Consider the following 14,296-nt stretch of genomic DNA (forward strand, 5'->3'; position numbering starts at 1 on the left):
GATGCGTGCTCTGGAAGCGAATGCATAACCAGGGTTCTGGAGGCGGTTCTGAAAGCAAGGGGACCGCGGTGCTGCTCTACTCCGCGGAGCAGGGAAGAAAGCAGGCATTGTTCAAGAATCAGCACAAGCACTTGTCTCTAACAAACCGTTTAAAAACCCCATTGTAAACATTTTTAGAGCAGTCCTGGAGGGTCCCGTTGCCGGGGTGACGAGATAAAGTACTGAAGTCCCAGCAGGGGCCGCAGCCGCGCCCGCTAGCCGCCCCCAGCTCTGCAAGTCCTTTCCTAACTTTCCCGCAAACCCAGCAGCCAGTGTGGCGCATGCGTACTGTGTTCGGCCAGCGGCCCTGGTTGCTAGGGGTTACCAGATCCCTTACAGGAGCCTGCCTCTCTCTCACTCTGGTTAGTTGTAGTTGCTGTCGATCGGAGCAGCAGTCAAGTCTGATTGGACGGAGCCAAGTTTTGCTGGTGGGGCCCGCGCCCTGCCTCGCCGGTCAGTCGCACTCTCCAGGACCGGACAGTTCGGGGAGCGCGGGTGTTCCTCCCAGGAGTGCGAGGGACTTGCTGCTCGCGGCCTCTGGGGGTCAGCGTCCAGGCAGGCGGAGATGATCCTCGAGGAGAGGCCAGATGACCCGGGCGCCAGCGAGGACAGCGACCGGCTGCAGGAGGACAGCAGCAACCCTAAGGTGGGGGCTGAGGAGGGGTGTGGATCCCCAGCCTCTTGTCCCGTGCTGTGTGGCGCGGCCTTTGCGGCCTTTCCTTCCTGGGACTATTGAAACTGAGCCCCCAAGGAGAGGCCAGAGCCTGTGTTCCAGCTCGGTGGGAATGCCAGTGGCGCAGCCAAGGACTGGGTGATCTACCTGAAACGAGGAATCCCCTTGGTTCTCAGAACCAAAAAAGTTAGTTCTGATCGATGACAGCCCCCACTCCCTCACCTCCACTACCGAGCAGGTGTTTTCTCTGACACCCGTGTAGCCTCCTTTCCTTAACAGTGCCTCTGCATGCACGCGTGAGGAAGTGGGTGACCATTAGATGTTAGTTTGTAGCAGCGGGCGAAACCTCTTGCCACTTTCCAGAACACACACCTGCTCCCAAACCCCTGTCTCTGGGGATGAGGGTACCTGGGCTTCCAGGAATCCCCAGGGTAAATAGGGGTAGAATGGAGACCTGTTCATTCTTTGCTTAGGGGATGTTAGGCTGATCTCACTCTGCGGCCCCAATCTGGGTGTTTCCTAGGGATCGGTGAGTGTTTAAGTTTCTTAGTGTTTGTGCACGTTCTGTGATACTCCTACTCAACCCCCCCACCCCGGGGGGGGGGTGCTGCTAAGCAGAGGCTCCTGTCACTACTCCCAGGTGTCTGCCATGGCACTTTGCCCTTCCTCTTTCCTGGTGTCAGACTGCACATTGCTCCTGGCTCATTCTATCCAGCTTTTGTGTGTATGTGGCTCAGGTCTCCTAGAGGATGGGGGAGGGGAGAGAGGGGAGAGAGGGTACCCAGTCTTGGGCAGATCTCTCAAGGGCTCCCTCCTGCCTGGCATGCCTCATGCCACAGTGACTAGCTGGCACTAGAGAGATGGGGGAGGATGAGGGGAGAAAGAGGAAGGAGGGAGGGTGGAAAAGAGAGACAGCTTACACCATGTACTCCACAAAAGAATTCTTCTTCACAGGCTGGCCATGTCTTGTGGGTGCGCTTTGGAGGGAGTGCTTGTTGCATTGGGCAGCTTTCCTGTCAAGAGTGTGGGACTCTCCCAAAGAGCCGACTCAGTGGGGGAGCCTGGAAAGGCTTGGGACTACCCTAGTCCTTCTTTCTATTCCCAGGCCTGTATGGGAATAACTGTCCCCTCTCTTCTGCTAATCCTGGGGGGCAGGCCAGTTCAGGCCACTGGGTGGGAGGTTTTGTTTCTCCCTTATCATCTCTTTCCTCTCTGGACATGGTCAGACCCTGTCCTGGTTGGACCATTGTTATTGGGGTGTCAAAGGTGATGGCAAGCTCTCCCAGAGTTAGACAGGAATTGCCACCATGGGTAGCTTTTGTTTCCAGAGGGTGGGGAGATTGCACCAGGAGAGAGATGGCACCCAGTATGGGAAACTGGGTGTAGGCCATCAGCTTCTAGAATCCATCCAGCCCTATAGATTTGTCTCTGGCTTGCTTATCTTGTCCTTCTGCCAACACAGGTTAGCAGTTTGGCTTGGCCTTCTTGAACCAAATTAAGAAGGCCGAGAACAGGCCCAGGGCCTAGAGAGCTCAGAGTGGCTGGCTGGTGCAACTCCCCATCGGGGTGGGGAGGGGATGGGGCCGTGGGTCATCACTGGGCTAAGGCCTACTGCCCAGCATGTTTGCAGTCCTAGCTGCTCACCAGAACCTAGGACTCCAGAGCCTTTGTAGTAGGATCTCGGAAAGATGTTTGTCGTTTACTTAGTGGCTTAGAAGAGAGGAGACTATCATGGCCCCAGTGTCCATCCTGCACAGATAGGGATGGGTCCTGAGGAGGCAGTACGTTGTGGGTCCAGCACTAGTACCTCCTCTGCCCCTATGCTGTCTTGTGCCAGCTATCCAGAGAGTGAGTCACCTCTCCGTGGTCACCCAAGGATGACTTAATGGCCGACTTCTTTCAGAGTGAGCCCACATGCCACTTCTGTGGGCGCTCTTCAGTGACATGAGCCTCTCTCGGAAAGCTGGCTCCGTGGGAAGGTTAGGACCACAGTCAAGGTGATTGCCTTCCAGGAACTCCATCCATGCCAAGGTGTAAGCTTTGCTTAAACCCTCGCAAGGTGCTGAGATGGCTCTTACATGACAGGAAGCCACGCTTTGAATGCATGATGAGTATTGGCAGTGTCAGGGTTAACGCTCACACATACACACACACACACACACACACACACACACACACACACACACACCACTGTGTCGTTTGGACTAGAGCCTTCCGGTCCCTGTGACCGCTAGTGCTCATATTTCTTTGCCTTCTACAAAATCTTTGCCACCAAGTCTTAGGCTGATGGGTTAACCCAGGCAGGGTAAGAACCTTGCAGGGCTTGGAGGACTTAAAGCTGTATACAACACCATTCATCCCCACTCCTTGACAGTCTCTGGGAGGAAGCTTCTAGGTCATGGTCGCTGAGCCTGTGGCTGGAAAGAGGGGATGTCACCGATAACTCAAGCCACCCATCTCACATTACACAGGAGGAGCTTTCCTCCCTCTGGGGCTGGCAAAGACACACTGGAACCCAATGCCTAGTTGTCTGTGTCACAGACCAGTCCCCTCTGACTGAGCAGCACAGGCTCATGACAGTCTGGTGGCCATGTTCTTAGTGCTGTGGGCATGTACACTGCTTGGAAAACCCTGTGGGCAGAGCCCAGGCCAGGTCCCTCTAAAAGGGACTTTGTCCTGGGCTTTGGTAGTAGTTCCCTGGAAAGGTGGCCAGACTCCCAAGGCATATTGTACCAGCTACATAGATGAGCTGGTGAGTCCTCAGGGCATGTAAGGTTGGTTCCAGCAGGGACGAGCAGAAAGGGCTTCCTGATGGAGATTACAACATATTTTAATTTTTAAGAGGTTTTATTTTTAATTATGTGTGTGCATGTCTGTGTATGGTTATTTGCATATGAATGCAGGTGTTCTCAGAGGTCAGAGGTGTTGGAATCCCCCAAAGGTAGAATTACAGACAGTTGTAAGCCATGTGACATGCGTGCTAGCTAGGAACCAAACTTGGGTTCTCTACAAGAGCAGTATGGGCACTTAACCAATGAGCCATCTCTTCATAGAACTATGTCCAGAGCCCCGTCACACCATATTTTAAACTGTGGGACCACGGATAACCCGGTGTTAGGAAAGGGGTTATATGGGGGAAGCCAATTAGATTTTGGGGATGAGGCTGAGTCTACGGCATCCGTGAAGCATTGTGGGGAAGCATCTCACCCATGTTCCCAGCCAGGCCTGCCCAGCCCCCCCCCTGTGATACCAGCTGAGGATCCAGCCCACAATGACCACTTCCTTTCCTAGGGACAGGCTCAGGTCCCCTGATCTTGGCAGAGGCTATGCTGATGGGGGTTCTGTGGGCATCACCACCGTCATCCTCCCTGCAGGGCTATGACTCCTTGATGCAGAACCAGCCTGGCCAGCTGCAGAGCCACAGGGCTCGGCTCCACCAGCAGATCAGCAAGGAGCTGCGAATGCGGACGGGTGCCGAGAACCTCTACAGGTGAGCACCTGCTACTGCGGGGCCCTGGATTGGGGACAGATGGGCAGATGAGCGTGACGTGGCTGCCACTTGGGTCCTAGGAGCCTCACTATATACTTTACCATTCAGCCTAGACCCTCACAGACAAACCAGACCATTGCCACCTCTAGGCCTCCCCACATATGCTTGGTCAGGAACCAAAAGCCTCCTTAGGAGGCCCAACAGGATCTGGTGAGCCTCGGAGGCTGCTCAGAAGCTGTGTATGGTAGGCGTCTGAGCACTCCAAGGCTGTAGACCTTGTAAATGATCTTCTGACCCAGCTTCCTCTAAACACAGTAACCACTCTGTACTCTGCAAGGGAGCCCAGGGCTATGACCCCCCAACATCCTCCTCTTCCCTGTCACCAGAGACCTCCTGCTCCCTGTGCTGGGGCCCAGTACAGACACAGGGAGGGCTGGCTGTGCCCACAGTCCAGGGAACTTGTGTTGGAATCACAATGGCTTTGGAGAATGAGCTGTGTAAGAGGAGGCATCATAGAAGAGGAAGGGGGGATGGTGGAGAGATGGCTCAGTAGTTAAAAGCACTGACTGCTCTTCCAGAGCCCCTGGGTTCAATTCCCAGCACCCACATGACACCTCACAAATGTCTGTAACTCCAGTTCCAGGGGACCTGACACCCTCACACAGACATACGTGTAGGCAAAATACCAATGCACATAAAATAAAAGATAAATAAATTTTTAAAAAAATAGGAGGAAGGCACCTCTGAGCCAGCCCTACTTAGCTGTTGCCACCCTGACTCCAGCAGTGGGGTCTAGCCCAGCAGTACCCTGTGGGTGGACTCTGAAGCCTGGGTGCGACAGAACTGTTGGGGGTCTGGGTCACTGGATCCGCCTCAGGCATGGGTCTTCTCCCCTCTCCCAGAGCCACCAGCAACACCTGGGTCCGAGAGACAGTCGCCTTGGAGCTGAGCTATGTCAACTCCAACCTGCAGCTGCTGAAAGAGGAGCTGGCAGAGCTGGGCAGCAGTGCAGATGTGGAGCAGCCAGAAGGGTGTGAGACACCAGGCGGGGCGCGCCCACATGTGTGGAGGGTGCAGCAGTGGGCAGGGAGCCTCGGGAGAGGTCTCCAGGCTGCTAGAGGCACTAGGTCTAGAGCTCCTATTTCTGCTTTTAGTGAAAGTGTTACTATTCCCATGATCCCCCTGGGCCTGAAGGAAACCAAGGAGTTGGACTGGGCCACACCCCTGAAGGTAAGTGCTGGCCTGTGACCTTTGAAGGACATGATCCTGAGGTGGGCTGGGGTTAGATGCTCCCTAATCTAGTCATCCCATTGAACAGGTGAGGAAGCTGAGGATGGGGAGAGGAAGGGCTGCCCTACCAGGAGCTAGCACTACCTTCCTGCTGCCTGATTCTGATGTCAACCTGGGCTAAGGGTTAGATAAAGGTTAGGATTGGGGCCCTGCCATAGAATGGCTATGAAGGGGCCTCTTCATTCTGGGAGCCCCAATATGACCACTATGGGTCCCAGGATCCCCTGCAGAGGGTCCCCTGGCTCAAGGATGTTACCCATCTGGTACCTGTTCTTTAAGAACGACTGGCTCCTGAGTGACCTGGAGAGCGTTCAGACCCCAGAACATTCCATGTCTCTTCTTCTCGGGCCTGTTGGGTCCCATGGGAAAATGACATGACCTTATTATGACTCAGTGTCTGAGTCTCCAAGATGGCATATGAAAGAATGTGTGTAAAATAGCACCTCAAGAATCCTGGCCCAGTTCTGTCTTTGGAATCCAGGACTTGGGAACCAAAGCGTCAGCATCCGCCAGTGTTACAGCCCCCAGGTCCTCAGCCCTTCCCTGGCCCCAACTATACAGACAACCTGCTCTTCTCTGGCTCCTCCCCTCCCCAGAGCAGGCTGCCAGGCATGGCATGCCCCAAGGGCAATACCTGTTCTTCCAACAGGAGCTGATCTCTGAGCACTTTGGAGAGGATGGTACCTCCTATGAGACAGAGATCCAGGAACTAGAGGACCTACGGCAGGTGTGTGGGCTGCTTCCCCTCTTGCTGCTCCGGGGGCAGAAGTAGAAGCCAAGTCATAGGTTGTATCTCAGTGCAGAGGTTCACATGGAGCCCCCACACGCTAGGAAACCTGGGAGATAGGCAAAGCCAGTGTTCATGGAAGGACCTGGTGACTCTACTCTGGCCATGCTCTGTTGGTCTGGGCAGTGGTACTGCCTGTTCCCTCCCCGGGGCCTCCTTGGCCTTTTGTGCCAGGCTGCCCTCAAAGTTCCTGGGGTGTCAAGTATTCCTTGGAGTTGATGGCCAAGGAGATTTGAGGATGACATCATGAGTAGTGGATCCTGGGACTGGGCCCCACTGAATTCTCCCTTGCAGGCCACGAGGACTCCCAGCAGGGACGAGGTTGGCCTGGATCTGCTTGCTGCCTACTATAGCCAGCTCTGTTTCCTGGATGCCCGTTTCTTTAGCCCTGCCAGGAGTCCAAGGCTGCTCTTCCACTGGTAGGGAAAAGCAACAGAGGTGGAGGCCCTGGGATGGGAGGCCAGGTTGTTATGGGAACTGTACCCATCCTGACACCATACTACAGGTACGACTCGCTCACGGGGGTCCCGGCACAGCAGCGGACTCTGGCCTTCGAGAAGGGCAGTATACTGTTTAACATTGGGGCACTCCACACGCAGATCGGAGCGCGGCAGGACTGCTCCTGCACCGAGGGCACCAGCCATGGTGCTGAGGCTTTCCAGAGGGCTGCTGGTGAGGGCTGTCGAACATAGTAGGCGGGGCATGGTGCCCATCTCTGGGGCAGGAAATACGGCTGGTGGACATGACCTCCCTGCGTGAAAAACTTAGCACATAGGTCCTCTAGTGGGAAGTTCAGAAGGTAGTCCTGGTGGGCATGGGATGTCCCTGTCTGTTTGAGCACTCTCTCCATCCTCAGGGGCTTTCAGACTCCTGAGGGAGAACTTCTCCCATGCTCCGAGCCCAGACATGAGCACCGCGGCTCTCTCCATGCTGGAGCAGCTCATGGTTGCCCAGGCACAAGAGTGCATCTTCAAGGGCCTTCTGCTGCGGGCCTCTGACACACCCGACAGCTGTCCAGCTCAGCTGCAGTTGGCTCAGGAAGCTGCCCAGGTAAGGCCAGGGAGCCCTGCCTGGGAACCTCAATGAGATGGCCAAGCTGTGGCCACTCAGAGAGCAGAGCTCAGCGGGACCTGAGCAGCGTTGGTTTGGGCCCAAGTCAGGCAGGAGTGGGCAACCACGAAGGAGGCACCCGCATCTAGTGCTCTGTGTCATTCCCTAATGCCAGTGGCTGCCCCGGTGCATGTGGTCCTGAGAACAGGAACCGAAGCCTGGATGTCCCGGTCTGGCTCGGCTAGCAGTCTAGGGAGAGGCTGCCAGATGTGGGGCAGAATAGGTGGAGCCCAGGGTGCATAGGCAGGGAACTTAGGCTGTCTACTAGGGGTCGACTGGCCTTGCCCCTTGAGCTCCCTGGGCCCAGAGAAAGGCAGAGGCTCCATTTGGACCAGCATGCCTGTTGGCAGGTGGCAGCTGAATATGGGCTTGTGCACCGGGTCATGGCCCAGCCACCTGTCCGAGACCACCTACCCGCCTCTTGGACCAACCTGGCACATGTCAAGGCTGAGCACTTCAGTGCCCTGGCCCACTACCACACAGCCATGGCCCTCTGCGAAGGCTCCTGTGAGTGCGTCACCCCACATGCCTGCGTGAGCCCACAGAGGCTCTCTGCTCACACTCATGGCCTCTCTGACCCCCAGCAGCCCACAAGGGAGAGCTCCCGGGGCAGGAGCACGTCTTCCAGCCCTCAGCTACCTGTGAGCCCCAAGGCCCCACACTGCCGCAGCATCCGGAAGAGTGCAGGAAGCTTGGTGAGGCATCACAAACAGGGCCCTGGGCCAAACGTGGCAGGGTGCTCCCATAGTCACTCATCAGCTGGCATCCCTGGGTTGGTGGAAGCTGCTGAGAGAGGGGCTCCTGGGAGTGCTGGGCAGGTGGGTACATACTGGGGACAACTCTTCCCTTGCTCTACTGTTTGGCTTGGCAGAACTTTCCTAGTTTGGCCAACACTGTCTGACCCTATGGCCCTTTCCCTCTCCTAATGCATGATGAGACAGAGGGTCTGGGAACCAGCTGGGAAGGGCCCTTTGGCAGGGCTCCCGTGCATTCATGTGTGGTGTGTGTGTGCCCAGCTTGACAGGGCCAGTTGTTAGGGCACCCATGCACGCATGTATGTGGGTCTGTGTGTGTGTGGGGGTGGGTGGGTGTAACAGTGCTATGCCTGTGCACAGCGAAGGCCCACCTGAAGCGCGCCATCCTGGGCCAGGAGGAGGCGCTGCGGCTTCACACTCTGTGCCGAGTCCTGCGGAAGGTAGACCTGCTACAGGTTGTGGTAACTCAGGCACTGCGGCGATCGCTAGCCAAGTACTCAGAGCTCGAGCGTGAGGATGACTTCTTCGAGGCTGTGGAGGCCCCCGACATCCAGCGTGAGCAGCCAGGGAGGGCCCTTTGGGATGAGGATGTCAGTCAAATAGCCAGGCTGAGCCCCTGCAGCTACTGCTGAGGGACCGTCAGCCAGCCAGGTGTGGTGGCACATGCCTATGGTCCCAGCCCAGCACTAGGGAGACTGAGTCAGGAGGACAGAGTTGAAGGACAGCCTGGGTGGCATAGTGAAAACGTCTTTGGGTGGGTGAGGAGACAGCCTGGGCTGCGGAGTGGAGCCCTGGGAGGATATCAGGCCAGCATCCCCTACCATCCCCTTCCCTGCTTTCTTGGTTCTTGCAAGGCAAGAGGGGAGAGGGGCACAGTGCCAGTTGGGGCTTCCAGGTGGATCCCTTGAAGTCTCTCCATACATCATCTGTTTGGGGAACTAGTATAGCCCTGGCTGTCAGTGGGAACACCAGGCTTTGAGGAGCCAGGAAAGTCCCACTTGCAACTGAGGGCCACACACTCCTCTGAACTGAGCCAAGTCCCATCCGTGGAACTCTGGTTCTGGGAGGTTCAAGAGTCTGGGGTTCGGTTCCAATTCTCTTTTCCCTCCTGACCTGTCAGCCAAGACCCACCAAGCACCAGAGGTGAAAATGCCGAGCCTGTCCCAGGTGAAGGTGACTGACCTCTTCCATCGACTGGTGAGCAAGCCCGCTCTCCCTCCCTGTCCCCCTTCCCTTTGGCCCCTCAACTGTTTCTGTCCTAGGGGATATAGGCTAAGATGGGTTTGCCAGGCAGGTCAGGGCTCTTTGACTGCCACCCAGCCAGGCCTCTACCACTTGTCTCCTTCCAGGGACCCCTGTCTGTGTTCTCAACCAAGAATCGGTGGCAGCTGGTAGGGCCAGTGCGCATGACCCGAGGAGAGGGTGGCTCTGGTTTCACACTGCGGGGAGACTCACCTGTCCTGATCGCTGGGGTTGTTCCTGGGAGTCAGGCTGAGGTAAAGGTCCTCCGGTCCCTGGTATTGAGATCCCAGACCATCAAAGTCTGCCACCGCCTCACTGATCTGCGTTCTCCATAGTCCGCTGGCCTGAAGGAGGGCGACTACATCGTGTCTGTGAATGGGTGCCCTTGCAAGTGGTGGAAACACGTGGAGGTGGTGGCGCAGCTGAGGGGCGTGGGCGAGGACAGCGTGAGCCTGCAGGTCGTGTCCCTGCTGCCCAGCCCTGAGCCACGTAACACGGTGAATCCTTGGCCTGGGAGAAGATCCCCAAACTCCAACCCTACCCAGCCCCGGCCTTCCTCTTGATTGTCCAAGAGGCCTCAGAGCGAAGGTGGGAAGGTGGCCTTCAGTGGAGGTGGCTTCCTGGGCAGTGTTCACCTGTGATGATACCTCCACAGTGTGGCTATCGTCCTGCTCCAAATGAAGCCCACAGCCCATATCAGTGGGGGTTTGTCCCCAGACTAGAGGCTTCTAAACCAGTCTATTCCAGAGGTCACATCCTTTCAACAAGGCCATTCCAGGGTTGAATGGCAAGCAGCCTTACATGGCCACTTCAGATGTCCCCAACATGTTCCTAACACGCCTATCACTCCTAGAGGGCTCTGTCCTCTTCCCAGGGTGGCCACAGATAGGGCAGGCCATAATGGATGACCACATCTGTCCCTGTCCTGGCTGTAGGGACCCCGACGACCGGCACTGCTGTGGAGTCAGAGAGAGTGTGGCTTCGAGACGCCGATGCCTGCCCGTGCCCGCCCCTGGCCCATCCTTGCCTGGAGCCGCAAGAACAAACAAAGCAAGACTGGGAGTCAACCAGACCCCTGCACGAACAGGAACTGTGTCACCTGTCCCTGAGCTGGACACCCTGGACCCCTGCGTGCCCCGGGTGGCTGTGGAGGCCATTTTGCTGTGTCCATCACCCTGTAACCAGCTCCAGCTAGCCAGGTGTACCTAGTGCATCCTGCCCTCTGCGCTAGGGGACCAACAGGCTGCCCCCCCCACCTTCCTTAGAACTAGAGATGTTTATTAAAAATGTCGGTCAGATGAGAGGAGTCTGAGCCCAGTGCTGAGACCATGGCCTCTTTACCTGCACCAGGGATGCCCCAGTCACTCCAGTGCTCCCTGAGACCATGGCCACTCTACCCGCACCAGGGATGTCCCAGTCACTCCAGTGCTCCCACGGCTGCCCTCTGAGGAGGGCAGCTGGGCTGGTGCTGTTCCACCCACGCCTCTTGGCCCCTGCCATGCCCCATCTACTCTGCTGCTGCGTTGGCTCTATCCTCAGGTCCAGTTGCTCTGGGAATGTCCCCTCAGACATGTCTTCCTACCCTGAAGAACAGGCCTGCTGCAGAGCGGCCCTGCCAATCACCTCTCTGACCTCCCTTCCCTTGCCGTTCTCTCTCCGTATGAGGTCCCAGCGAAGGCATTTTATCTTCAGCCTCCTTATAGTGCCCCAACTTTCAGAGTCCGACCTTTTGTCCAGGAAACAAGTATTCTGGCCGCCCGGCTGCCCAGTTCCAGCTGCTCCCATGCAGGCCTGGGCAGGTCTCTTAGAAGAGTGGGCTCAGGACCTGAACTCCAAAGGGACAGGATGGGGGCACCATGTGGGAAGCAACCCTAAACTGTGTACGGCAAAACCATGGAGATGCTCTTCCTCAAAGGCAGTGGAAGGTTCAGGATAGGAACAGAAAGACTGCCCAAGGTGCATGAAACCCTGGGCTTAATTCCCAGAACTAGAACAAAAAACAGATGGGGAACTTGTTCCCAGAGACCACCAGGGGGCAGCGGTTGCCCACTCATGCAGCCCTAGGAGGCTACAGCTCATCCAAGACCCGAGAATCTGAGGAAGGACCAGCTCCACAGCCCACACCCTTACATCCTCCAATCTCTTCTGTGGGGCTCCCAGGTAAGAGTACCCGATTCTATGCTTCGGGTCTGGCTCCACAGTCTAGTGTCCCGCTGCACATCACCCCGTGCGGAGGGGACGAATGTAAACCGTAAGCACGTGAGTCAGGAAGATCCAAGCACAACTTCCTTCCGAAGCAGTCGAGGTTCCCAGGGGACCCAGGTGTGTCCCCTCCTTCTTCACCTGCCCTCTTAGGACAATCTCCAGTGCAGCAGAATGGCCAAGGTCACTCAGGCTCCTCAGCTCTTGTTAATTTTATTAATAAAACTGTGTGTCAAGGAGGCCATTACATGATAATCAGAGAAGACAGGCTGGGCAGCCCTTGTGGAGGGTGGTGAATGCGAGGGCCCTCCCCTCCCCCACTCCTCCCCCACCCCAAGCAGGCATGCAAGCATACACACACACCTTGGATGGTCTGTCAAGACGAGGGAAGGAGCTGCCCCTCACCTACACAGTGACTCTAGGCTGCCACAGCCTGATGCCACACTCTGCTGACCGCACCATGCCCAGGCCTTTGTTCCCGGGGGTCCTTGCTTAACTGAGCCCCTCCACCTGAAATCACAAATCTCCTGCTCAAAATTCACCGTTTTAGGGGTCCCTCTTAAAGTTGTTCCTGTGCCATGGTGACTCCTCCCAGCAGGAGCCATTGTGTCTGAGTGGCTTATCCATGCCTTCTCCCAGTGTGAGACGAGTCCCTGGGGCACACTGTCCCTGGGCAGGACAGCGGTCCCTGGCTGAGGCCCAGCTGCCATGGCAGGAGAGCTCCTAGGACCATGGTTCCCTGGGTCTAGAGCTCTGTCTGGGCTAGGACTGTGTGGTAATGGAAGCCCTACCTAGCCCTCTGTGTGAACTTCTTTAGACAGGAAAATAGGTGTGTGTAACATAGGCCGGCACCGTGGGAGCCAGCCAGAGAGCCGTGCATGCTGGAGGGTACTAGCCCTGATCTTAACAATGCATGGCAGCCATCCCAGTGGGTCAGCTGATGGACACCCCCACCCCCCACAAGGAATGTGAGCAAACCTGGGTTCTGGCCCATTTACCCTGGCATGTTTCTTGCCACCACCCTGCCCCACACTGTTCCCTGAACCTTCCTACCTAGCTGGCATCTTCTCAGACTTCAGAGTCCATGTCCCTTTCTTGGGCAGCTCTTGTTTGTCCAAACCCCCTCTCTGAGCTGCAGCCCCTTCTGGCTCAGCAACATAAATGCTAACTACTGTGGATCATAGGTGGGCCCTAGGGCCATGAACAAGGACCGGGCCAGCTGGTCAGTGAGGGCCCTGAATACCTGAGGAAGACACATGACATATGTCACACATATGTGCTGCTTGAGAGGGAAGAACAGGGACCGGCCTGTCTCCTCACAGCCTGTGCAGACCCAGCATCCACGGCCAGCAGGAAGAACATACGGCTGAGAGAAGAGGGGTGTCCCTGTGTGCTTCTCACGCATACAACCCAAGGCAGCACACGCCGTGGAGGGGTGCTTCATTTTCGGAGCAGCTCCCTGGGCAGGAGGCTGAGGCATGTGTATGCTGCGATTCCTTTCTGCTTTGCCAACAAAAAACTGCCGAGAGGGGAAAAGGCAAACTCTGTTTTGCTTGAATCAGCAGTGAGAGGCCTGGAGATTAATGTGGGAGAGGGAGGCGCAGAAGAGAGAGTGGGGGTGGGGAGAGAGTGAGGGCGGGGTGCGTGTAGACTGGGAGGTTTGGTGATAGATAGTCAAGTGAAGATGTCCAGGTGGAAGGACCCTGCTACCTCCGGGCTACTGCTTTCTAGGCCCCTCCTTTTGCATGTGTGCTTTGGGTCTAAGGCCCAGCCCAGAACCTCCATGCCTACCCCCATGCCCATCAATATTTTATTTTGTCCATTGTTCCCAGGGATTTGTGAGTTCAGCTGCAGGCACGGGAGCAAGGGACAGGAGAAATCAGTGCACCAAGCTCCCAGTCCAGGGAGGAGTGCCCCTGGATTACTGTCATCCTTGAGTGACTGCGTGGTTGGGACATCCAAGGAAGCGGGGTGAAGATGCAAGCCAGACATTTGGCCTGCCTGGTGGGGCACCTGAGTCAGAAGCCCATAGTAGGGGGCTTAGTGGAGTGTCTGGCTGGGTACTGGTTCTGAGCAGGTGACCGGTGCAGTGCAGATGCAGGGGAACGGTAGGGGCTTGGGCCACTTGGAGTTGTAGCCCAAGTGAGGGAAAATGATGGCCAAGCCAGGACATGAGACAGAAGTAGTGGGCTGTGCCTCAGTTTCTCAGAATAGGGGAGAGAGTGGAGACTTGCTGCTAGCCTCAGAGAAGCAGGATCACTCCAGCTCACACTAGCCCGGCTAGAAAGCCACCATTAGGGCTCGAGAAAGCCATGGTCAAACTGCAGCCATCATACAGTGGCCTGCCATGATTCTCTACCAAGAACACAGACCTACATCTCTGCTGGGTGGGGCGACAAAACTCCTGGGGGACTTTGGGGACCCAGGATCCTGGCTCCCTCAGGGACCCTGTTCAGAGAGAAGAAGATACCGGATAGGCCCACCACGGGCTCTGCTCTGGCCCAGGATAAAGTCCTTTAGGCCACTGTACCCCTACAAGTTACTCAGACTATCTTCCTGAGGTTCCTCCCCCAGCTCTGAGGCGGGGGGGGGGGGTAGGCCACAGCCCCAGCACCTCATCCCAAATCGATGTCCTCAGCACGCTGATCTTGTGTGACAGGTGGAACAGGGCCAGGACCCCCTCCCCAGCTACAAGGCGCCAGCACTGC

At 56.6% G+C, this 14,296-nt stretch overlaps 1 protein-coding gene across 3 annotated transcripts; it reads left to right on the plus strand.

The window, feature by feature from the left end:
* The first annotated feature begins 427 nt into the window (after positions 1-427).
* Rhpn1 (rhophilin Rho GTPase binding protein 1) lies at positions 428-11,821 on the plus strand. Of its 3 annotated transcripts, none has more exons than XM_026782562.1 (15): positions 429-685; positions 4,087-4,202; positions 5,105-5,233; positions 5,357-5,432; positions 6,142-6,219; positions 6,574-6,698; positions 6,785-6,951; positions 7,136-7,329; positions 7,740-7,896; positions 7,974-8,084; positions 8,505-8,699; positions 9,265-9,341; positions 9,494-9,640; positions 9,722-9,883; positions 10,322-11,821. In XM_026782562.1, exons 1-15 carry the CDS (start codon positions 605-607, stop codon positions 10,493-10,495), a joined length of 1,989 nt encoding a protein of 662 aa, XP_026638363.1. In that variant the 5' UTR covers positions 429-604; the 3' UTR covers positions 10,496-11,821. The 3 variants fall into 3 exon arrangements, with proteins under 3 accessions (XP_026638362.1, XP_026638363.1, XP_005354112.1); XM_005354055.2 differs by having other exon boundaries at positions 7,977-8,084; XM_026782561.1 differs by lacking the exon at positions 4,087-4,202 and having other exon boundaries at positions 428-685; positions 5,105-5,235.
* The last annotated feature ends 2,475 nt before the right edge of the window (positions 11,822-14,296 follow it).

This window comes from Microtus ochrogaster, chromosome 15 (assembly GCF_000317375.1).
Source record: "Microtus ochrogaster isolate Prairie Vole_2 chromosome 15, MicOch1.0, whole genome shotgun sequence".
Classification (NCBI taxonomy): Eukaryota; Metazoa; Chordata; class Mammalia; order Rodentia; family Cricetidae; genus Microtus; species Microtus ochrogaster.